We start from the raw sequence: 25,937 nt of genomic DNA on the forward strand, positions 1-25,937 counted from the left end.
AGGGTCATCGTCATGAACAGGATGCGGCAAGTCTAGAAAATGGATCGCCCATTCGGATATTTTAGATTTTTAGGAATAGAATTAATTTAATATATATACCTAGCTTTGCACTTAACTAAAGGAAAAAATAGACTAAATAAAGGGCTTTATCTATAAATGATCATTTTAAATTTTATTTCATATTGGATGTTGTGAAAGTTGATTTCTGTTGACACCTTGTGTTTTTTTTTTAGTTTGTACAGACAACTACATGTTATCTATTTTAAAACCCCTTGTGTGTGCTGTGTGGCAACCTTTGAAAAAAAAAAAAGGTTAAAGAGAAAAAAGAATCCACATCGGAATTTGATGCATTTTGATATTACTGAGACACAATGTCAAATAAACCACACGACAATAAATAATGGGCTTTTTTTTTCTTTTCTCATTCTTTCTTTTCCTTTTTACATATGGTATCCCAGTAACTAAAAGTCATGTATAAAGCTATTGCAAATTGCTGCTCATCAATGTTTCAAATCTTGTTTTAGAATTTTGTACGGTGCTTTAAAACTCACAGTCATTTTACTTCAGGAAAAAAAAAATCTAAAGGAAAAATGTGCAGATTTGGAATTTGCTTATGTGTTAGGTCCACAGTTATGCATAATTTTACCTTTGCAGCAACTTAAAGTACAAACTAGCAACAGGTAACTATATTAAAGCAGTTATACTCACTACAATGATGCCTTTGTTAAGTAGCTTTTGAAGTGTCCAAAAGCTCCTTTTCTTACAACATGAAAATGAAAATGAAAAGGTCCCAAAATGTAAAGCATTATGTCACACTTCAGTCCCAAATATAGTGCAAAGTGTTAATAATTTGTAATAAAAAAACAAACAAGGAACATTCAGAGTAATTTAATTGCATACACTAAGATGCCTTATGATATGCACAGGAGCAATCATAGCACCTAACTATATTCAAACAACAGGTAGCAAGTATGAACATCACAGTGAAATGGTAAAGCTGTCCTGTTACTATAGTTACACGGTTCTAAGAAAAACCTTAATAAATGATTCCTTGCTTACTTTGCTTTGATTGCTGTGTTGACATTGTGCAAAATACCACCAGAAACTACCTGATGTACAACTACAGAAACTGTGTAAAACCCGGAGAAGTAAACATTAAAACCTTGTGGGACAGTGATTACATTATTTGTGGTGGCAGAAGCCAGTATGTTGAGTCAGATATTACATTTATAGAACTATGAGGATCAAAAAATTCAATTTTTGCATTTCTATGTATTAGTCAGGATTTCAGATTATTTCACCATGTAATATCTTTTTATTTAGATAAATGGACCTGCTTTTAGGTTGCTTCGCTGAGAAAGATTTCATTTAAAGGGATCAAGGACAAAAAGTAGTGCAAAAGTAAGACACCCACATGGCTGTGTGAGTACTGTCATCCCTCTGTATAGATGCAGGAGGCTTCACTTGTGCTGTGGTCCACCACAGTGAAGTAATCCTCTCCATGATTAGCAGATGCATCTTCAACTTGAATGCAGACACCAAATCCTATAGATGAGCACACAGAAAGATACACATTTCCCCAATGAGGCTGGAAAAATATAATCCCTCAGCTGCATTTAGATGATATTTAAATCATTACAAGAGCTGTTTGTTAGTTGGTCAAAGTATTGGTTTATTGACTTCTGTGAAAAGGCTGTCATTAGAGACATTAACATGAATAAGGTGGCTTGAAAAATTGTCTTCCAGAGTAAGTGAGGAAATCTCAGCCTTTTTCCTCAAACGATGCATTCTAGAAGAAAAGCTGCTTTCACCCTTAAATATTGTGTGATTCAGAGCTCCTTGTCAACATCCCTGTGGCTGTCTACACTGGGGGAATATAGGTGATCTATTTAAAGGTGTACAGAGGGAAACTACCTGTCTAAACAGAAAACCACCAGCCATCTGCTACACATCATAAACCGTATTGCACAAATAATGTGCATACAAAAAAAAAAAATCTGATTATTGAACCACTTGCATTTTTGCTAAAATGATCTTATACATCTTTAAAAAGAAAATCATCTAAAGAGCAATAAAAAAAAAAAAAAAAAAAAAAAAAAAAAAATCTGACATGATTATTAACCTCAGAGTACCTGAGCAGTGACCTGCTGCATTAGGAGGTTGGCCGTGCAGCTTTAGATCACTGTTGTTGTGCAGGGATGATCCACTGGGAGGATGCGGGAGGCAGGTGGATGAGCAAGGCCCACATGGATCCCTGGAGATGAGCTGATGAGGGGAAGGATCAACAAACCTGAAATATTTTAAACTAAAGTAAATACTCTGCCTGTGGAGATAAGCTAAAGAGCCGTATTTATGTTCTTATCATTAGGAAAGCACAAACAGCCTTGTACAATAATGACTCTTAATACTCTTATACTTGTTGCTGCACCTTCAAGGCTTTTTATTATGTTTCCAAATAACAGAATTAAGATTTATGCAGTTTACTAATTCTAATAAGCCCTTTCCTCTTTTCACACTGGTGCAAAGGATAGCACTGTAATCACAAGAAGTCAATCAATTCCCCCTATTCCATACAGAATTAACTATATATTTACAGGAAGGGACTATCCCCAAACTGGATGCAAATAAATTCAATACACGCATGCAGGGTTCAAATTACGGGGGAGCTAAGAGGAGCTTGGCGGGGGAGCTCCCCTAAAGAGATTCAGCTGATATGTTCGGGGGAGCCCTAAAAATCTTCCAAACGACTCAGATGATCCATTCTGTTTCCTTCAGCACCGTGGACAGCCAGCATTGTTTGTCCCTTGTGTGCTGTGAGCATCCACACAACCACCTGATGTGCTTCTTTTTGTGTTTAAAGAACTCTCCGTCGCTGTTTCTGATTAAACACGCTGCATACAGTAGTTTTGAAGTGTGAAGTTGCGGTGCACTTGCAAAAATAAGGCTCCCCCGAAAGCCCCAGTGTAATTCGAGCCCTGCACGCATGGATAGTCAGAAGTTCCTTATTTGGTACAATTTATACTTGCAAGAACTGCTTTCACCTTCCTTTGCATCAAATAAACACATCACTCATAACTGTTTTTACATGCTGGAACACATCCTGCAGAAGTAGAAGTGATGGGCAACATTTCTCATAACCACTTAAAAGAATGCAGAAAGTGTCAACTGTCATCTGAAACATTTTCCATCTTATCTACATGCATGTAAAAGAAAATAATTACTCTTTTCATGGAAGACTTTGCCTCACTGGCTGTCTTCCTCTGCATCAGGGCTTTCTGCATAGCTGATTTACTCTTAATTTTCTGCAAGAAATAATCCTGATACAGCAATGGAGAGACAGTGCACTCCACACATTTTTCTACTTGATGTTTAAACATAATATAAAAGCATGTATTGATTGAAGCTATACAATCCATGCAATAAATAAATAAATAAAAGATAAACAAAAAAAAAAAAAGAAAAACAAAAAAGAAAAAAAACACCCCAGCATTTCTGTGTTTTAAAAGAAAATAAGCACTCTATAGATGCTCTGTGATGTCTTGCACCTCCTACTCTATAATTTGTGATGGAGTAACATCAAGACCAAATGCATTCATAGCAAAGTTATCCTAGGTTACTACATGAACATTAGAAATTGTGACACTTATTACACAAGAGCATAAGTTGTTTTTCATGACAGACACTAATAAACTGAAATGCTATGCAGTAGCCATGGAAGCTGACACCCCTGCTGTTCGATATTGCAGTGTAACACTTTTGCTTGTCCACTTGCAAATAAATCAAACAAGCCAAAAGTTTTCTGACAATCCACAAAATCTATGCAGGAACTGAGAGGAATGCTGGGAAAGTGTACAGAAAATGGCAAAAGGGATTTTACAATTGATTTAACATCTAAAAAAGTAATTAGAGCACTCTCTTCTCTCCCATTGGACCTGAAATTGCATTTTGCAGATTTTATGATTCACTCATTGAATTCCTTGGCAGCTCTTGTCGGTGACTATAGCATCCATTGATGCTAGTGGTTGAGACCAATGAGGCAAGGCGAGGTCTGCTCTTCCAGGCTGATTGTCTACGCAGAATCCTGCAGAGATGCTTTGGCCTACTGCTGATATAAGAACAATCAAAGCCAGTGAGGAGCCATGAGCATCTGGCTGCTCAGGATGACAGAAATCCTTTATCACATTCTTTTAAGTGTATAGATGAAGAGATGTTTTCTTACAGATTGACAAGGGAAATGGTTTACTGGTCTTTCCTGATCTGACAAAGCTTCCTTCCTGTCATAGCATCTAATCACAAACACACACAAAATAAACAAAAAAAACAAACAAACAAAAAAACAACACACACACACACACACACACACACACACAAACACACACACACACACACACAAATCTTTTATGATGGTACAAAATAGTAAATTCTTTTAAATGGATCATTTGAATTATAGGTTGATTCTCTTGATGCCATGACAACCAGTGTTTGAGTAGATTGTTCCAATTTATCACAAGAGAGAGAGAGAAATCTGTAAAGCATTTAAATCAGTGATGGTTAAAGGAAAAAGATGGCTTACTGAGTAACACTAATTGCTCTGACTGCGGCAACATCATACTAATTGAAAAACAAAGCAAGCAAACAAACAAACAAACAAAAAAACGGTACCTGTAGCTTTCTTGTAAGGGAAACAACAGGGTCAGGTGAGGACTGCTGTAGCAGTCTTGTCCTTGTGGTGCAGCTGAGGAACAGGGATGACAGACACTTCAGGGCTGTGAATCTAATGGATAAACCTATTATGTGCACATGGTTGCAGGGGGATATGTTTATGTATCTCTCTTTTTTTTTTTTTTTTTTTTTTTTTTTTTGGCATATCCAACACATTCATGCAAGCAGGCAGAGCTCAGACGTACCAGAGTATGACTCATGGGAGGCACAGGGAGATAGGTTCAAGTTGTTGTCTAGCCTTGCCAGAGGGGAAGGGTTTAGATGTAGAGGGTGGATGGTTAAGCAGTCAGTCAGTGTGTCTTGGGTTGCATCAGCAGAGGACTTCATCTAGAGAAACAACACAACAGACATGAACATAAATAGTAAAGAGCGTCATTAACAGTGAAATAATGAATATTCATTCTATCACTTCACTAGTGTTGTAGTTTCACTGAGATAGTAATACTGTTACCAATGTGAACAAGTCAGAGGCTGCAGGAAAATGTTTTGTGGAAACCAGCATTGTGTTTGCATGATACATAGTGCATAACAAGATGAGAACCTCCCTATGCCTACTACCATGTGGTAGTAGGCATGGCTCTAACTCAGCTGTAAGGAGGAGGGATGAAGCTGTCCTGGTCTTCCTCTCATACAGTATGATAAAAACCTGTTAAACCAGAACCTCGTCTGTGCTCTTGCCGTGCTGGGTGAATCCCTACATTAGTGACACTGCTACACATACCTTCATTTTAACATAAAATGCCAGTACATCTGTTCATGGACTGAATCTCAGGAAAAAGCCCAGTCATTCAATAAAATAAAAACCCTGAACACACCAGCAGTTCTACCAAAGAATGAAGAATAAAGTTCATGTTTGGGAACAGCCAAGTCAAAGTCCTGACCTTAATCTAAGAGAAATGTCATGGACCTGAGGCAAGCAGTTTCTGCGAGGAAACCCCCACATCCCTAAGCTGAAGCTGCTCCGTTCAGGAGAGCTGGCTAAAACTATTCTGCTGCTATGCAGGACTGACCACAAGTCACTGAAAATATTCAACTGTACTGATTACATACTGTATAAAAGCATCACACTATAATCTAATGAGCTAGCAGATTTGCTACACAGAAACATCTACAACATCCACCATTAATATTTTACTGATCAAATGAAGCATTTGTTTATGAAATGTCAGGGGAATCCAGCTGCCTTACACCAGATCTCATGTCTGGGCAACCAAACCAAATCAGCCTTTTACTACCTGAAGAATGGCTCAACATACTTTGGAAAAACTTGTTCATGCATTTGTTTTCAGCAAACTTGACTACTGTAAAGGTGCTTTTACAGATCTCTCTAAAAAAAATCACTGAGACAACTTTGTTGTCTGTTATCTACTTTGGCTTGTTCTGTTTCCATTAAAATTTCTTTCATTCATTTTAAGTTTGTTTTAATTTTAATCCTATTTAATGTTTCTTCATGTAATGCTTTTAATGTTTTATGAAACAAACTTGCCTTGCCTAGCTGCAATACGTTTTCAAACAACTTTTAGAACTTGTGTTATAAACATATTTATGTATTAATAAGAAAATTATACCATTAAAATCTTAAACCATGTTTACTATTGGCAGAAAAGAAGAGATGCATTAGAAGAGTTAGAAATACCAGCCAGTAGTAAATGTAACACACAATCATTTATGAAATTAGAATAAACATTTGTCATATTTAGATAGAAGAAGTTGAGCATGCGGGGAGACTTTGTGAATTGTCACTTATTTTAGTAACAACCCACCTTCTTTGTCTGTATCTATGGTGACATAAACCTTAGACTTAAAGAGCATCTCTCGCACACATGCAAAAATCCCAACTGTGATACCTCGCTGCTGTAAAGGGAAACTTTGTAATAAAGTGCCTCTTGGGGAGAAACAAAGAAGACATGAAAAACAACACAACTGTGCATCATTCTGTGAGAGCTATTTCTGTCCATGTTAACTGTCTCACTGCATGCATACTTTTAATTAAAGTTAACAACATTGTGTGTACTGTAATTTGCAGAGCGAACAGAGTGGAATGAAAAGTTACCAGAGAGCTAATTAAGATGAATGAAAAATGCAATGAAATAAATTATGTGACATATATCAGACGGGCTTATTTTTTGTTGATGATAATGATATTGAAGAAGAGAGAGAGTAGTTGTAATTTTCACTTGAGAAAATGTCTCTAAAATGATTATATATATATTTTACTCTTTTTGATAATGATAGAGGAAATAATGCATTACCACATTGCAGTACTTGCCTTTTTCCGTAACTGTCGCTCTTTAGTAGAATGGGATTTCATATGTTTCCTCAATGAACTGGGATCAGTGTAACGCTTTGCACAACCAGGCACCTGGCACGCATATGGCTTCTGTACAAGCACAGACACATAAACATGAATGTGAGTCCACACAAATGCACACAATCAAAATACCCATCCATCTGTAATTACATGTGTGTTTGTGCTGGGATGCCACTCACTGTGTCCAGGTGCGTGCGCTGGTGTTTAGCCCTGTCACTTGAGTTGCTGAAAGCCTTGTGGCAACCTGGGTGCTGACACAGATAGGGTTTCTCTCCCGTGTGGCTGCGCAGGTGGATCTTCAGATTTTCAAGTCGAGAGAAAGCCTTTTTGCAGCCTTCAAACTGTAACCGCATAAATAAAAACTGGTTGAAGCTGGTTAATATCATAAATCAGCAGGATATCAAATTCATTTATTTTTTTGGCTCCACCCTGAGCAACATTCAGTATCATATATACAAGCAATGGTGATGCATACTTAGTATGTTTGCTGAAATGACCATGAACAAAAGGCTGCTACTCTCAGTGTGTGGGAGGGAGTGGAATAAAAATATAGGGAGCCTGTTGAATCGAAAAATTTGTGTCACTTAATTTCAACTGACATTTAAGTTTGCAGTAAGCTGCTCACTGGTGGTTTCATACTTGACTGAATTAAACATAGTTGAAAATATTTCACCACAGGTTTGATATCTATAATACTGCCACTTCTAAGTACTTATGGAAGTAATTATAACCCCAATTCAAAAACATTCTGATGTGTAAAATGTGAATAAAAACCAAATGCAATGATTTGCAAATCTTATAAACCCATATTTTTATTCCCCAATAAAACACAATGAAACTGGGACTGCATTTTGTGAATCTGTATTATAAAAATTACTGTTACTTAGTTTGAAAAGTTCTGTGGATCATTTGCTGGAGAAAAAGCCAAATATTTCTACAATCTTGACCAAATACTTTGTGCAGTGCAATTAGTTGGACAAAAATCAATTTAGATACTTTTTAGTTTTGTACGATCTATTATCTTAATCTTAAAAAGGTTCACAACAATTACAGATGCAATTGTTAGACTTTAATTAAAACAATCCAAACTTTGTCAGGATTAAGAAAGAATTCAAAATCAGATTTGGTATGTTTGATGGTTACAGTGTCACCAGCAGGGGTCAGTGTTTATACACACATGAGTGTATTGTTAATATTCCTTGTTTTTAATTCTCTTGCATCACCTTGACAGCAACTGGAAGCAATCAGTTACTAAAACTGTGGGAAAAAAACGACTTTTTGTGGACAATATTTATAGTAAAACTGATCTACACAACATGACAGCATCACACAGAAAGCCATGTGGATGCTATTTGTCTGGAGTATCAAGAAAATATCCCAGCCAACAAAGCAAATCTCTTTTTTTTTTTTCGCAGTATCATGCGACCGGTGACTTCATTGCTAAAACATGTGAATCATCAAAGCTTTTCTTTTCTAAGACCAGGATCTTGCTCTCTCTCTTCCTGCTCTCAGGGGGGTTGGAATGTCCTTACTAAGCCTCATGGACAAAACACACAGACCATGTCTGATATTGTTATTCTTCCTCCAACACTCCATTCCTCACATACTGATGCCACTCAGCCATCACTGCCAAATTAAAAAAATAAAATCTTCCATTATTAGAAATACTTCACATTCTTCCTCATTGTGAGATTTATTTTCTGTCAACATCTATCTTGGTAATTCTAACAATCCTGTCTTGTTTGTGCGGTTGAACATGAAAGAAAATTTCAATTACATTTCATTTCCAGGAAAGCTACTGTGCCAGTAAAGTGTTACTGTTACCCTTTTTTAACATTACATGGAGGTTTAAAATACAAAATTCTTAATATTTGGTCAAAGCAAATAGTAGTCAAAGCAAATAGATGACATCAGAAACTATATAAAAAAGAAAAGAAAAAAAATCTTTACATGGGCGAAAAAATGGACTAAATATTGCTTAGATAAATTTATTAGCAGACCCTTGCTTCAGAAAACAGATGAATAGTCTAACAGTAGAAAAGTGGATAGACAAGCAAGAAACAGCATAAAACTAAAATCCTGGCAGGACTCCAGCCTCGTTCAGAGGTCTGAAACTGTGTGACTTTGCTTCTTCGTGTCACAAAGCTCTCACGAAGAGGGCTTTTTAGTGTTTCACAAGGGATGTTAGCGCAGAAAAAGGAAAGCAGTATGGCTCCTCAGTGTGGAAGAGTGTTATAGCCAGCTTCTGACAGGTCCTGGCAGGTACTCATGCCCTGGCTGAACAATGACAACTTAGGTCTGTGCCAGTATACTGCACAGTGCCCAGTTTTACTGAGGACAATTCACTCTGGATTCCTCTAGTTCCCATTTCAGTAGTGATATATATATATATATATATATATATATATATATATATATATATATATATATATATATATAAATATAAATATATAAATATATATATATGAGACAGGGTACACTCTAGACAGGTCACCAGTTAGCAGAATAGTATGATGCATAAATAATTGAAGACTTTGTGGGACTCATTAAAAAGTTTAGTACACAGCTTATTGCTAATTAGTAATAGGCCAGCACCATGATTGGATGTAAAAAGAGCATTGCTGAAAAGCTGGGTCTTTCAGAAGTAAATATAGGAAAGACTGCACAAGCAAAATGTTTCTCACTGTGAAGTAGCAGGGAATTCATCATCTACACAACCTGCTGTGGAAATCACTGTATGGATTCAGAAAAGCTGATTTCAGTGAGCACAATTCATCGCTGCATCCAGAAAGTTTGGTTAAAACTCTACCATGCAAGAGAAAACATAACAAGAAGGCTAAAGAATTGTCCTGGGAAAAAAGGAGCAATGCCAGTATCCATGGTGGTACGGGAATACATTATTTTACACAGCATGGTACTGTATGTCTCTGGGGTATGAAAACAAATAGGTATATGCAAATTTTACAATCCAATCCAATTACTTTTCCTTCAAGATACAGGATGCAAAAAAAGGAATAACTTTATATATTTGTAGATTATACTTCGATGAATAATAATCAGTCTCACAATTATTGTTAAAATCTGATGAGAGGGTATAAACTATGCTCGTAACCCTACATGATTAGGTCACACTGACACATAAACAGACTGGTGAGTCAATAATATATACAAACTGTGTAATTATCTTTAAACAGACTGACATGGTGTGAGCAGGTCTGGGCTTGCCCTATATGTTAACTTTGTAAGAAGCGTTAGCTCATTGTTATGTGGCCTTCTGAAGCATTTTGTCATGCAACAGGTTATTAACCTGACAATTAGTTCCTGAGAAAAACAAGCTTCTATATCTTGATATCACCTTTTCCTGGAGAAAAAATAATAATTCAGCTATTCTAAGTTGGTTTTCATATTTATCATTTCCTGCATTTATGCATAACTCTTCAACTTTACTATTTATGCAATCATGTTCCAGCTGAGGAAATGGTTTATATAAAGACAAAAAAAGAAAAAAAAAGCCTTAACACTTGGCATTATTCTCAATACTGGAAATGTTTCTCTCAAGCTAAACAAACTGCAACCTTTTTCTTTCAAAATGATGAAATTTTAGATCACAACATTTTCTTTTTTCTTTGTTTTGTTTTGTTTTAAGGCCATGAATCATTCATCATTGAATGATTACAGGGAACACAGAACCATCCAAGGATGTCAGTCTCACAGCAACAGAACTGGCTTCACCTAATAAGTAAGTGCTTTGGAGCAAAAGGTCAACTGCAGGTATGTGCACTGTTAATAATTGACTTGTTGAAAGCCTCAGCATGGAGCATGTTCAGGCGATGGTGTATTAATTGCTCATCCAGGTCAAAAGTATTTTCACAAAGACAGTGAGGAAAAAGAAAAAAAACAGTTATTACAATACATATATCATTTGTAGTGATGCTAGGAGGAATGGCAACATAGGTTGGGAATGTGAGTTTGTAGGATGGTCACTAGTTTGGTGAAGAACTAAATATTTAAAGAATTTTAGACAGACTTACTAAGGATTTTACCCCTTGTAATATATCCTGCCTTTATTGATGACAGAGACATTTATCCAGTGGGTGAATCTGGGGAATATTAAAAGATTAGAGCTCTCAGATAACTTTTACCTTGTCAGAGACTTCAGCTGTTGGCCATTATTTCTAACGAATTGGCTTGTATGAATGCTAACCGGATCACAATAAACTGTCAAACTGATTTGTCTGTGAAGTGCCCTGAGATTAAGTCATTGTGATTTGGTTCTATACAAATAAAGCTGAATCGAACTGCACTGATTTGACATGGTCGAGGTCAAGTTGAGGTCCAGAAGACCAAAAAAAAAACTACCAGAGAAATGCTAGCTAGGAGGAGAAATCAAAACCCCATCTAACAGCAAAAAAACATTCAGGAGGATTTAACAGACCCTGAAGTAGAGATTTACTGATCTGCTATGCAGCAACTATGACCTTCATAGAAGACTCATCAGAAGAAATCATTTTCTGGGTTCTCACCACAAGTTTAGCGTCAAGTAGAAAATGGACTAATATCAGGGTTTAGCTGCCACAGGACAGGTATGTTTGGCAAAATGAAATAGAATTTCATATTGCAAGAAAAAAGACGAATATAATCTCCACACAAGTAGATTTTTTTGGAGGAAGCTGATAAAAATCCTGGAAGTAAAAATAGTAAGACTCTTAACTATACAAAAAGCTATGACATGACCAAAAATACAGACCATGCAGGGTGACCTAATGACCCCTATTCATTCATTGTTTCTCTGAAACTGTACAATATTAAATAAAGATGCAATTTTGCTTAGTACAGCTATATATGAGTTTTGGATATGAGCTTATTTCTTAGCGATGATGGGACATTAGCATGCCACAGAATTCTTCTGACTTACGTAACCCTTTAGCAGGATGACTACTTTTCTAAACAAACTGGATCTTTAAGAATTCTTTTCAACTGTGATGGATTTAATGAATAAAGCATGTAAAAAAAATACTTATCATACCATCACAACATGTTGTTGCACCTGCATAACATCTGTGTATTAGCACACTAACTGTATATTGAGTCTAATGTGATGGCAGCATTCTTAATTTCTTCCTTTTGTACCAACAGTGGGATCTTTGCACTGTGATTATTTTTACATGTAAGTAGTAGAAACCAAATAATACAATAATCTTCAACTTTCACGACACATGAGAAATCTACATCATTCATCAATAAAACATGTGGATAAACTCCATCTGCTTGGCCAAAGAAGAAAACTTGTAGAAATCTGAATTAAAGGGGCATCACCTTCCCAGAACGGCAGCCAAGTTTGTTAGACGGAGGTCTGGCAAACCCCTGGCTGCTGACAGACCCAATAGCTACTAAAGGGCCATTGTGTCATGCCAGCACTAAAGTGCTAGACCTCCTTTGTGCTTATTTAATAACTGTATAATTGAGTTAAATCCCATGTCAATTATCATAGAGGTCTACTAATTACCCCATGGCTTAAGTTAAGAGGAAAGAGAGGCCGTATTTCTGATTTAAACCTTGGCCATATACCCATAGCACATGAAAGCAGTTACCCAAACAAAGGCTTTTCTAGGCAGTCTGAAGCTTTTAAGTCTTCAACTTGACACTGTGGCTGTGAATGGCATAAACAGAATAGAACTCCATGAGCTCTGTCATTCATCATCCACTTGTTTTGATGGCATTCACTCATCCATCTTACAGATGAGTAAAAAATATATTAGTATGATATTTGTGCTAAGTGGGCGCAATATTTCTATTGTAAGGAAAGAAAAAAGGGTATCTAATTTGTCAGAGGAGGGAGGAAAAAAGGTATGAGAGCTAAGTTATTGAATGCAACTTGGATTGCAAGAAAGACTGATACGAGGCGTACCGAGCATTTGTTGGGTTTCTCTCCTGAATGGACCCTCATGTGGATGAGAAGCTTGTATCGGGCATTGAAGGGCTTGAAGTTTCGGGTGCAGCCCACCCAATAACATGTGAAATCCTCAGCCTTCCGCTGGTCCACATGCAACTTCTCTATGTGCCTTACCAGCTCCTCCTTTTGGTCATAAACTGCACTGCAATCCATCCACCTACAGCAATGGGTGCCATACTCCTCCAGGTCACCTTCTTCCTCCTCCAGCATTGGAATTTGGGGTAAAAAGCTCACTCCCTGTCTGTGAGGATGCATGTGAGCTTGTGCAACGGGATTCTGAGAAGGGGGTTTCATTTTGTAGTAATGTCCAGATAGGTGGATGTGTTGGTGTGCGTGGTAGGGTGGTGGAGGCCCATGTGGAGTAGCAGCTTCTTGGACAGTAGTCAATAGAGCTGGCTCTAACTGTAGAGGTGGCAGCATATTGTTGGTGGTTTGGCTGCAGCTGTCTGAAATCTCCAGAACCCCTCCTTCATCTGGGAAACACTGCTGCTCCACCATCATGTTAGCCATCTGACTCTCCAGACCCCCTCCCTCTTCAAGCATCTGCATGCGGCCACACTCTGACTGTGGAGCTGGAACTCGTGAAGGGCCTGGCATGCTGTACGGATGGTTCTGGGGGATGCAGCGACCTCTCACCCCCAGAAAGTGACCATAACCGTCGGAGAGAACAGGTGAAAGTGTGGAGTGGGAGGATGGAGAGCTGCGGGAACCATTGATATAAGCCACAAGTGAGGTAGGCGAGGTGCGTATAATAGAGTTGAAATCAATACCCATGACATCTGACAAAGGTGACATGGAGAGAGCTCTTTTCTTTGCACAAGATTGTTTTGGGCTCCCGACATCACATGCAAAGAGGTACGAGGGCAGGGAGGCAGAGGTGCTTGTGCCACCTGATAAGGTTGTGCCCGACATGGCTGTGCCGGGGCAGAGGCTGATCTGTTCAATGCCTTCGTTGGCCTGTGTAGAGTACTGAGGTAGTCCCAGTGGAGGAAGCACACGGTAACCATATGGCCAGTCATGTCTGCCACTAAACACTGACTGCGTTTCAAACAGACTGAGGGTAGTGGATGCCAGGGATTCTCTGGACAGTAAAGATCTGAAAAAGATTGCGGTTATTCGCTTTGGTAACACACTCAACTCCCCTTTGGAAGAGTTCATCTTTGAATTGCATTACACTTACTGATATTGCTCACCTTGTCTCAGTGTGAGGAACTGGACCACAAAGAGACGATTCGTGCTGAGGCACTGTAGGCCCTGCAGTGCTGTGTTGGAGTGAGGCAATACTCATAGGACTACTGGTCACTATTAGGTTACCAGGAGCTGCTTGGCCAAATACATCCAACGAGGAACCAGACACTGTACAATCTGCTGGACACAAGCCCAGGATTTATTTAATAAAATATCTACATAGAGAATTTTGTTCTGTAGCGCACAGGTTAGAGCAGAGCAACAACTTTCATTCACATTCAACATTATTTTTATATTCAAATGCAGCTGATCTAGTTTTTAAGAGTTGACTCTGTTAATCACTAATGAGCTTTTCACACTCCTTTCAGTAGAATAATTAGGGAAAAGCTTTATCCCTGGTAAATTACCAATAAATAAGAAAACACATGAAGGGAAGACAGTGAAACAAAGTAAGCATTGGAAATGAAGATATTAAATGACTTTAAATCCAGATTTTTGATTCAGTTAATTATATTTACAATTTCTAGCTCCATCAAACAGAATATAGTTGCTCCTGAGCAGTTGGACAATTGAGCTACAATTAAATTTATATCTCTAACCATTGATGATATTTGTTTTTACCTTTGAAACTTTTGTTAGAGGACTTGAGTCTTGTCGGTTTTGTTGGTGGCACTGCTGTATGCTGCTGATGTTGACCAGACAGTTGCTGCTGTGGGGGTGCAGTCGGCTCGGTGAGCTGCTTTCCATTGGTCAACACCTGTCTGCGGAGGCTAAGGGCTGGCAGAACAACATGGCTTCCGCTTTGATTCCCAGAGTTTAAAGAATGCACAGTCCCTCTTTTCGCTTTCTCTGTTCTCCTTGAAGGGGGGCTGAGACAGGCCAGTTGAGGGGAAGAAACAGGCATCCTGATGGATTGGGACTGGTGCTCTCTAATCATGCTCAGTGATGGAGACACGCTGCAAGGGGAAACCAAAAGCTGGCAGCCTTTTCCACTCATGACTGAAACAAATTCCCAAAAATGTTGGTGCTCATGAGGGAGTTGATTCAAGTAGGTGTGTTTAGTCTCGTTTGCCTTATACAGAAACCATTCATCCACGGCCCATACCTAGTAAGTAAAATATACATAAAATTATGGAATGAAACCACAAAACTAAACCATATTTGTACTTTGAACTTGCAGTAGGTAAACCACTCAATCAATAATCATTAAAGAGAGACTGGCCTTATAAATATAAATAATATAAATAAATATAATTTTCTCCAAACGTCAGCATGAGCTCTTCATCAGGCTATTACTAAGCTATAACACATATAAACAGCTTCCAACACAAAAGTCAGACAGATCGAGCACTCTGATAAATAAGACCTTGCAGTCCAGTGTTTCATCACACTCACCTACTGTTGCTGTAGCTTAAACTTTCCACAAAATAACATGTCAGGACGAAAGCACTTCCAGTCTGTGACGGTAATCTGGATAACAGTCAGCTATCGTGTTATTCTCAAAGTTTGAGATAAGAGTTCTCTGAGCGGGGAAGTGGAGCCCGGGTGGAATCTCTCCGCAGCTTCCCAGCTCACTCCTCAGTTTCCAGGAACTTTCCCGATTACACTTTTGCCCTTGGCACGGCTGTATGAGGACGACGTCATTTCAAACGGAGTGCGCCTTAATAGTAAACTATTAAAGTTTTTTTTTGTGTGTGTGTGTGTGTTAGTACCCGTTTGTTTTTGAGCGCGTGCGCCATGCCTTGAAATCAAGCGTAATTACAAATTTTATATACGTCTCAGTTGCACGTAAAAATGAGAAAATTATTCATAACAGCGTTGTTTGTGAATCTTTTTTTAAATCCCTGCATAGATTTAAACTAAAATATCACAAATTTATAGTAAAAGAACGAGGATTACATAAAGTTAATTGTGGACCAGGGGCAGGTCTTAAAAACATTTTAAGTGCAGGGGGTAAGGGGTGCACAGGTAACTGAGACCTTTTAAAAATTGTCTAGACTTTAGGAATAGTGGTCATCTGAAGGAAAAAGTGAAGAAAAATTTGTAAAAGCAAATAGCCCATGATATATATATATATTTTATTAATATTTCATTTTTATTATTATAATTTTTTTTTATCAATATCTAACTTTGGATGATCTTGCATTGGAAGGCTGTTATCACTGTTGCAGACTTATATTTTAGTCATCACAAGAAAAAACTTGCTTTGAGGTAAATCACAAGTTTTTATGTTTTTCTTCAGCATTCATGTTAAACTTTGCCCATTCATGTCATCTGGTGATTTTTTTTACATTTACATCCTTTTCTTATTATGTAAATAGTTGGGATGCAAATATGATGGCTCGCATAGGCTGTTGGTGAGATGATGTGGTATAAATGCTGAATTATAAACCATGAACAATGTTGATAGAACAACATCACCAAATCCAGACCTTTTGGACCACTGTCCTGCAGCTTTTCAATGTGTCCCTGCTCCAACACACCTGACTCAAATTAAATTGAGCCAACAGCCTATGAAGATTAGAAGTTATGACATGCTGTATTCACTTGCATTAGGGCATCTGGGTTTTAGGTTTACAGTGAATTTGTTTGTTAAGTTTGATGGTCTATTCTTGGGGTGATACCTGCAGGCTAATCAGATTTTAGGGGTGGCCCATGCCCTCCCAGACCACCTCTTTGGCCACACCCTTGTTGAGGACGTCATAAAAGAAAAAGCTGATCATTAAGTTGCAGAAGGCTACAAATTCATCGCCAAAGAGTTTGGGTTCTACCACTTTTCACATTGGTTTCACAATTATTTTCCTGTTAGCCGCTTAAAGTTTCCCTACAAAGTTTCTATAAACCAGAGTCACAACTATTAACTGCCCAGTTCACAATTCATGTATAAGTTCTCAATTTACTTCTGGGAAAAGACAGAAAGACATAGTGGATTTAAATCCCATTTTGAAACTGAAACATGACAGTATGCTATGTTTAATCTTCTAAAGTTCACTTTCTTACATTATATAATAAAAATATTGCAGAAGAACCTGAAGTGAGCAGTTCATCTAAGGAAACCTGCCTACGGGAATGGCCTGTAATTCTTCTTGGCTGATGGGTAGAATGATAAAATGTTAGAAACATTTAGTAGCATAAACAACATATAGCTGTTTATTTACACCACATACTGAACTGAATGAATGAATGATTAACCACAGTGTGTTGTTTTCTTCTCACTTGTTTAAATGGGTTTTGTTTGTCTATGTTTATTACTTGTTCTGTATTTATGCAGAACTCTCGAAAATGCTATAGGGTTTGGGAATTTACAGATTTCTTTTACTCGATATTAAAAGCAACTAAGAACAGAACAATATGAGTAGAGTCTCTTCAGTATATTCATATCAATGCTGAGTGCTGTAAATTTGAACTGTACAATTCTCTACTAATCTTTAAAATCATGATTTTAACCTTGATTTTTTCCCATTGTTTCCATAAAGCATGGCAAACTATTGTTGTTGCATAAATTAACTACCTGTTTTTTTTTTTTTTTTTTTTTTTAGCTCTTCCTACTCCTCCTCCTCCTCCTCCCTTCAGATCACCCATTGTTAAGCTCCTTTATGTTGGTTGCTGGAGTGTTTGCTCTGCGGATCGCTCTCTGCGGATGGCATGGAAACCATCATGTTTACAGACAGAGGGAAGGTAACGGAGCAGAAGTTCTGCTCTGCAATCTATAATAATAAATTTGAAGTTTGACAGAAAATGTGAAAATGCATAAAGACCATGTTGATGTCTGTGCATTGAGAGCTGCAGGAGTAATTGGAGTGAGCAATCAGTCATAATCACTGCAGGGAATTTACAAAACATAATGGTGGGTTGTAGTTAAGATGCAGTCATTCCGTTTGACTAATGGCCTTCAGTGTATTGCATAAAATATGTTTAAAGTATAATTCTCTTTTTATGAGAAGACTCTTGCCTGATTCTTAACTGAATTGCATTCTGTAATTCTGTAACATGAGAACAGTTAATTATTAATTGCTTGTTGATAAATGAAAAGGTGGTTTTAGAGAGGCTCCATTTAGTCACCATACTTCTGCCTGTTTACGCAAGTCAAAGCTTGCATTTATTACATGCATTCAGCCAATAATAATTTTCATTCATTACTTTTATGCACATTTATCTTTAATATTTCATTAATATTGTTAAAAAAAGACATTTAGTGTAGATTGCTGTGCAAAGTTCCCTCTTCTGCCAGCAGGGGTTACCATTAGTACACCAATATGGTTGTGCTGTGTTCTTGTTAACCCGGTGTACCACAGATTTTCAGAAATAGAGAAAAGATTTAAAAAAAAAAGAGGACATGTGCTAAAGGTCAAAGTAATGCTTGTGAAGATAACAAAGATAAAACTGCTGCTTGTTTACATAATTGTAACAAATACTTTACATCTTCCAGAGATCTTGCCTGCTCCTTGAGGTGATCTGGCTTCTTCTTCCCTCCACCAAGTGAGTCAGTGTGTTTCTAAATGTCACAGAGTAACAGGATGGTAAAGCATCTGAGTTGAAAATAGAACGGCAAACACACTTCAGTACAGCATCAAACACTGACGCTCTGAGTAGTCAACAACTCATCTGATTTCATTGGTTTTCTTTTTGGGGTTTTAAGGGAAGGGTTTCTTGGAGAATAAACGAAGATGAATGTACATGTACAGAAGAAAAAGAGGAAAAAAGAAGAGCTAGATGAGATTTAAGTGTTGACCATTACCAAATAGCTCCATTTGTAGCAGAATTAATGCTATAATAGACTCTCCCCCACTTATAGAATCCATTTTCTCCCTCTTGATGACAGCATCAGCACTCAGGGAAGCAGCAAAGCATTTATTCCGGTGTCAAGATGAGAAATCACGGGTGATTTCTCTTTAAGTTATATTACAATGGTCACTTAAGGTAATGCACACCACAGTGGATCTGTAATTAATTAATCTACTTTTGATTTGCTAATGACAGTCCAAGTCAAATACAAGGTTAGTAAAGGCTGAGTCAATCCTTTTAACTGCAGCAGTAGAGAGTACAGTAGTGAGTGTTGGAGATATCAATTTATTGGTGCCATCCTTCATCATAACGGCTCCTATTAGCCTGCAGCACCTCACATACTTACTCTTGGGATGTTAATAGACCCATATAGTGTTACAAACACTAATATATGAGATTTCATTAAAAATCTCTTATGAACAGAATCACTCGTGTTATTTTGTACTCTATAGTTTAAAATTGATGTTTTGTAAGACGTTTAAAGCAAGAAGGCTATAAATAGCAGTCTCTTGGGGATGCAGTGCCATCATCTGTACATGAAGTACAGTAGGAAGAAAAGACCCATCCATCTCCCTCCTCTTCTCCTCTATTGTCAGTACCAACACCAAGATGAAGATGAGTGTGAGAGAGATTGGGTTGTGAGCGCCTTCCAGCTCCATCCATCAATCTAAGTCGACTTCTCTAATAATCTTTACAGAGACTGATGAAATAAAAGAAAGGACAGCAGGGAACACGGGCATCCACATCCTCTCCTCTAGGCTCTGTTTTCTGTCTTCTGCCCCTCCCTGCTGTGTTTTTTCAATGGGATGACTCTAATAAAAGAATGCTGACACAACAGCCCACATGTTTAGAACTGCTGGTAGGCCATAGACTTGTTTTTAATTTGAGCACACATTCGAGGTGAAGCCTCAGGGTGTGGGTGCTGTAAGTCCCCTTTTTCCTTTTCAGATATTATTAACACTGCGCCTCTGGAATCACATTAAGGATGAGGAGGCCTGAGTGCTGGAACACCATCACAACACTCGCTCTGACACTGTCCAATCAACAGAAACACGTCACAAGTCTTCAATATAAACACAATGGGTGAACAGAAGCTTGGACAACATGAAATGTGGATGAAAAAAATGAAAGAAAATTTAATTTAGTAACTGAAATCCAATTAAGTCAGTGTTACTCAGCTGTAACACAATGTGGCTCAGTGACAAAGCTTAATGCTGTCTTTATACTTGTAAAACATTTATACACAAAACCTGGAGCCGCTTCATGTGGTTATATCAGAACTGACCTCTCTGAGTGCAATAAGAGGATGAATGACACTTTATTGGCACTTGAAGATTAACCCATTTAATGTTCTGCATATTGCTGCTGAATAACTGCGCTACACTCTCACACAGACTCTGAGACATCTAATTTTAGACTGTTTGGGAATCTAGTTTTTATTCAGTGTGATGATAAGGGCTGTCAGGTCACATAAGACAACCTAGAGGGTCCAGATATTGAGGGATGTGTCATTAGACCCCTGCCTGTAGCCCCCTGGTCAGAGTCTCCCAGCATCCATCTTCATTAAAAAGGTTACTCTCTGAGCAGATGGTCATTAACAGCACGCCCTCTTCAGTTTCAGCACCCACTATGTAGTAGGACACTACCTAGAGGACATCTAGTGTCCCTTGGGGAATCCCAGAAAACTGCACCAACAAGAAAAAGTGGAAACTTGATAATGACCGCTGGGATCTTCATAAATCTCCTTTTGAAATATTTGAAAATATAATAATGAAGTATGAAGACTGGTCCATGTTGGAGAGTAATGAATATGTCAAGTCAGTGTTGTCATGTCAGTGTTTTTCAGACTGAACTTGGACAGGAAGTTTAGGGAAAGCTGGAGCCATTAATAAAAAACTGTCAGCGGAAAACAAATGAATGGGTACCTCTGGTTATAGTTTATATTCTGAATCTTTGAACCTTGTCCCACCAAACTGGCCCACACTTGAAAGAAAGAAAGAAAGAAAGAAAGAAAGAAAGAAAGAAAGAAAGAAAGAAGAAATCAGAGAAAAAGAAGCAAAACTAAACCCCTGCTTGACTAAAGATAACCTAGGGTGACATAGCAGGAATCAAGGAGCATGAATTGCCACATTTCTACATATGTAAACAAGGCAAGTTTCAAGCTAAACACATGTCTAAGTCTTTCTATATGTATGGCTTAAGCTAGCAACTGTTTGTATGTAGGTCTTCGTATAGGTGCCATGTTTAACTACACCTCTCTCAGCACTTTAAATATTGAAAGTGGATGTCAGGTTGTGGACCATGAGCTGTTTTATAATTTGAAATGGAATCTGCTTAGTTTCTGCCTTAAGAATAGGGACTATTTCACTGTTTATAATAAAATGCCAACACATTCTGCTGTGAAACCATTTTTTAAGAAAAAAAGAAAAATGCTAAAGCTTTAAAATAGGGTGACAATGAAGAAAGCACCTAAAATCTGCTCTGGACTTTATCACAAAAGTCAAGGCTATGGGTTTTGCCATTTTTTTGTCCAGCAATCTAAATGTAACCAAATCATCATCTTTAACTTCTTTAACTTTTGTAGATAAGGTCATCATTTTTTAATTACCTATCCACAGTTACAGGTATTTTGATCAGGGGTGTCCAAATATTTGCATGCTACTGTGGTTGCTGTCATTTAATTAGTCATGCCTTGATGAAGTTTATCAAATTGTATACTTTATGAACCTAAATAATCCTATGTTTTTGTAAAAGGTCACACTTTGACTCCTAAAAAAATTTAAAAAAAGGTTGTCATGGGTGATTTGTTATGTTATAACGCAAGGTTTCAGTATGAATAATGCAAATTTTATCAGCATTTTAGTCAAGACAGCCTCATCATAAGTATGTTCAACGACAGCCACCACGGATCCCAATTACTGCAGTAATCACTCCCTAGCTGAAAGCACGGATTCAGACAGGGTAAAGCATTATCCATCTTCATCATATTCATTATCAGGCAACAGACGCAGGTGTCCTAGCCTCCCACTGCTCCACACCATTAGTGCCTGATAGACAGAGGGACTATACTTACTTAAAGCGCCCACATCGCTTCTTTTTTTTTTAAAGAAAAAACAAGGAAAAAGCTTAAGTTGAGATGTACACTTGGCATACAGTCTACTTTTCTATCTATACTATAGCTAAAGCATGTCATACACATCAGGTTGACAGGCTGCCGTGTCCATTAAGCGCGCACGGTCAAAAGTCATACAGCGGGGGGTTTGCAGCACATCATTTGTCCTCTCCTGATTATTCTGTGCTGTCTCTATAACAAGGAGGGTCAGTGTGACAGACATATATTATCTTTGTTTCACAACCGCAGAGCAAAAAGGTGATACTGAGCAGTGTAAGTGGTGGCATGTTTCTCAGCTATCGATCCACCTTATATTCGCATGGGCAGGGGTGCAAAGGGCAGGCTGCTCCCTGCTGAAGGAACCTGTGTGTGGGCACCAAGCAGGCTGAGCCATGGATGTGCATTGCGAAGATATGTTGTGATGCCTCAAATAAATCACCTCATTAGCCTGTTCTCTAATGGGTTGTTGTAGCACCGGACTGACACCATGTTCCTGTTAAAGCTCATGAGATTTCAAAATTTTTAAATGCTTTTGGGTGTGATCGTTTTCCTATCCTCTGGCACCTGGTCGAGGTCATTCCATTAGGTGGGATGATTTACATATAAATTGAACAAGCAGTATTACACTCCTGCTTAAACTCATCTGTTTCACTACTGTATCCCATTATCTGTCTTCCATACTTCAACAAGCATTTAATCTCGTCTTTCATATTGTCTTATGTTTCATTATGTTTCAAGTGATATTTATTAAAATTCATTTAGCTAATAACGCCCACTCACACACACCCTTTTTTCTGCAATGTACCTATTCCAGTGTGTTCATAACATCTGTGTATCCTGAGGTGAAATGGGAAATGTTGAAAATTCACTGGAATATGAAAAGCAATCATATTTTTTGTATCAGTAAGCAGGTCTGTGGTAGCTGGAGGTCATTCGTGCTTTCTGCTGTTGCTTGGGGAGGCATTTTGTAAAATCCCTCAAGGCTCACCTAGTTAATTAAGTTTTTCTGCTATTACAACAGTGTAACTTGCTATTTTACTGCACCACAAAGACAGTTCTCTTCTACCTCTGAGGGTTTGATGGATTTCTCATCTCATCAGTATGATGCATTGTTTTCACCAGAAAAACATTTAATTGATATGAGCCTTATTTGAGTCGAAACAATAAGATTAAGTTGTAATTTTTATCAAACAAAGGAAATGAAGAAAGTGAAAAAAACTTAACTTCATCCTGTGGCGTTGTTTTGGTGATATGTAATTTGAATGCTAGGAGGAGGTGGAGGAGAAACTCCAGATATAGAAATGTGTGGGTGTGTGTATGTGACTTTATCTACTGCCAAGAAATAAATTAAGCAATAACATTGACTAGGTGAGCTGCTTATGAAGGGTAAAGAGACAAACTGATTACAAGCTGCAAGGAAAAAACTACCTGAATACTACTCTGCTGCAACATTATTATTATTATTATTATTATTATTATTATTATTATTATTATTATTTTTGCTCACTATTAAATCTCCAAAAAGTGAGGAGCACAGCCTTCCAAACACGTATGTTGTAGAACTTCAAATCCCTAAACATTTTTGTTAAATGGTCTAAATTAGTAGGAAAATAAAGAGTAGCAGCCTTTATTTTTCACCCTTTATTTTCAGTATTGCAGGAGAATGTTTGTGTGCATGTCCCTTTTAAATTCAAAATTATAAAAAATTCCGCATCTTGTAAGGCCCTCTATTATTTTTTTCTCTTTAAAAATAGATGGTTTGACAGATCTCCTGTTTCCTTTTATTTTATTTGAAAGTTAGCATATTCAGAAAATGTGCCATTATTTATCCTCTGTAGAGCACAAGCCGAGACAGACTAAACATAAGCAAAATTGTACAAGATGATAAAATTAAGATGACTTGACCTTTAGCTTATTTTCAAGGTCCTCTTCTTAATTGCAATAAATAGATTACCATAGCAACTAGACTAAGCTCTTAAAGGCTCCTCTTTCTGCAGACTAATGATTGCAACAACAGTTTGATTACAATTTTTTAATTTATAAAGAAACATGGAAAACTTGTGAAGTCTGACCTCAATGTGCCGACAACACACAACATGGTCTTCATCTCTTGTTCAGTGTAAATCTAAATAAGATGCTGTAGAAAAGATGTATTCTTGATGTGCTTTGAGCTATCTTTTTGAGCAATTTTTCTCAACTCAATCTCAAATCAATCAAATTTGACCCCAAATCAATTTTTTTCCTCCACTCAGTTTGATGTGCTTGTGACTTTAAACAGATGTAAAAAAGGGAAAGCAGCCATTTCAGATGCAGGTATATAATCGCAACATCATGTGGCTGACATGCTGTAATTACACAATAATGCATGAGATGAGAAAGATGAGCATATCTGTTCAGAATATGAAGGAACAATCTGTGTGCCATCAACATCCTCTGCAATTTGATTGATTTACACCTATTACACAGTTTTTGTAATGACATTTTTCTTATAAATATATAGTTTGCAAAGAGAAACATCAGGCTGACTGTAACATCTGCCTGACTCACCTGGTTCACTCACACTGACTCCATCCTCTGTTAGATCTTCTGGTTCACAGCAGAAAATCACTGATGAGGCAGTTTCCTGCTGCTGAGAGGCAAAGGCTTGTCAAGGAGACTCAGATCGGTATGTCCTGACCTCCACAGATATCAAGCATTCTTTAACAGTTTGAGGCAACAGAAGAATCTGTCTTTACTTGGATATTACAACATTTTCCATGAGACATCCTTCTATTAAAAAACAAAAGAAAACTTGCTTTTTAAAATTTATAATCTCAGCTTTTTTTTTTTATTATAGAAAAATTTCATGACATGAATTGTATTCTTAAACAAACATTTTTTCTTTGAATTTTTAATAAAGAGACATGAATAATAAGCCAGGTAGTGCTTTAAGGTAATGATTGAATTCAAAACAGGGATGGGTTCTGGGTGTAAAACAGTATTAAAAGCAACTTAAAGTAATTGTTTTCTAGTTTCGTACAATTCCAATTTTATTTGTCCTAATGCAAATCATGGTGTCAGGCTGGTTAAATGCCTATTTTACTTTAAGCCAAAGTAAAATAATTTCTTTTCTCTGCTTAATACGCCAGTAGGTGAAGAGAAAAATATTACATAGATGCTTGAGTTGCTTAAGAGTCATGACATACATAGTATTTATTCAAAAATCAGGTTTAGAACAATGATAATGTTATTAAAAAAAAAAAAAGATTTAGAGCAATTTTGGGTTTTAATTTAAAAGAAAAAAAACTGCAACATTTTCCTGTATATGTTATTAATAAATCCCACATTGATTCTGGCTTATATTAACACTAAACAGATCCCAAAAAGGAACTTCAGGGCTCAAAGGAAACAGCAATATACTGTAGTTTATTATATAATATTGCCTCAGGTAAAGCTCATCAGAGATCATATTAACTGTGAATAGTAATATAGCTGGGCTTATATGTCAAAAGTGTTGACACACTTTTCAACAGGACATCCCTCACTGTTTAATCCATCTCTCCTCCACAGAAAAGATCCTTTAAGCTCTGTGAGGAGGAATAACGAGAAACCACAACTACGCAGAAGTTTCTTTCCTCTGCAGCAAAGCAGATTGAAACACCTACGCAACCGCTCTCGTGTCCAGCTCAAACAGAAGATGCAAGCTGAGGCTGACGAGTGTCTGAGAACAAATTCAATGACTGACAGACAATCCTGTTTTTTCTACTAAAGCCAATAATGTGGAACGCTATCAGGTCTCTGCTAGGCCTCACGATGAGAAAACTCTCCAGTGTGTGAAACGTGTATCAAAAAGAACAGAATGCATACTTGCCTAGCTTAGCATTGCT

General features: G+C 37.5%; 1 protein-coding gene across 3 annotated transcripts; it reads right to left on the minus strand.

Moving 5' to 3' along the window:
* Positions 1-839: 839 nt before the first annotated feature.
* glis3 (GLIS family zinc finger 3) lies at positions 840-15,766 on the minus strand. 3 transcript variants are annotated; one of them, XM_041969444.1, is made up of 10 exons: positions 15,570-15,766; positions 14,796-15,279; positions 14,180-14,351; positions 12,942-14,082; positions 7,213-7,374; positions 6,992-7,102; positions 4,908-5,049; positions 4,663-4,735; positions 2,133-2,290; positions 840-1,545 (listed from the first exon to the last, which is right to left on the minus strand). In XM_041969444.1, exons 2-10 carry the CDS (start codon positions 15,169-15,171, stop codon positions 1,433-1,435), a joined length of 2,448 nt encoding a protein of 815 aa, XP_041825378.1. In that variant the 5' UTR covers positions 15,172-15,279; positions 15,570-15,766; the 3' UTR covers positions 840-1,432. The 3 variants fall into 3 exon arrangements, with proteins under 3 accessions (XP_041825378.1, XP_041825377.1, XP_041825379.1); XM_041969443.1 differs by having other exon boundaries at positions 14,180-14,354; XM_041969445.1 differs by having other exon boundaries at positions 1,459-1,545; positions 2,133-2,265; positions 14,180-14,354.
* Between the last annotated feature and the right edge of the window lie 10,171 nt (positions 15,767-25,937).

The sequence above is a fragment of the Melanotaenia boesemani genome, chromosome 19 (assembly GCF_017639745.1).
Source record: "Melanotaenia boesemani isolate fMelBoe1 chromosome 19, fMelBoe1.pri, whole genome shotgun sequence".
Taxonomy (NCBI): Eukaryota; Metazoa; Chordata; class Actinopteri; order Atheriniformes; family Melanotaeniidae; genus Melanotaenia; species Melanotaenia boesemani.

Excerpts from the sequence above, each read along its gene's own strand:
- glis3 (XM_041969443.1), bottom strand. The coding sequence starts at position 15,171 with ATGAGTGGAAAAGGCTGCCAGCTTTTGGTTTCCCCTTGCAGCGTGTCT. Across the intron at positions 5,050-6,991 it reads AGCGACAGTTACGGAAAAAG|ATGAAGTCCTCTGCTGATGC; the intron begins GCAAGTACTGCA and ends TTGTTTCTCTAG. Across the intron at positions 1,546-2,132 it reads TGCAGCAGGTCACTGCTCAG|GATTTGGTGTCTGCATTCAA; the intron begins GTACTCTGAGGT and ends GCTCATCTATAG.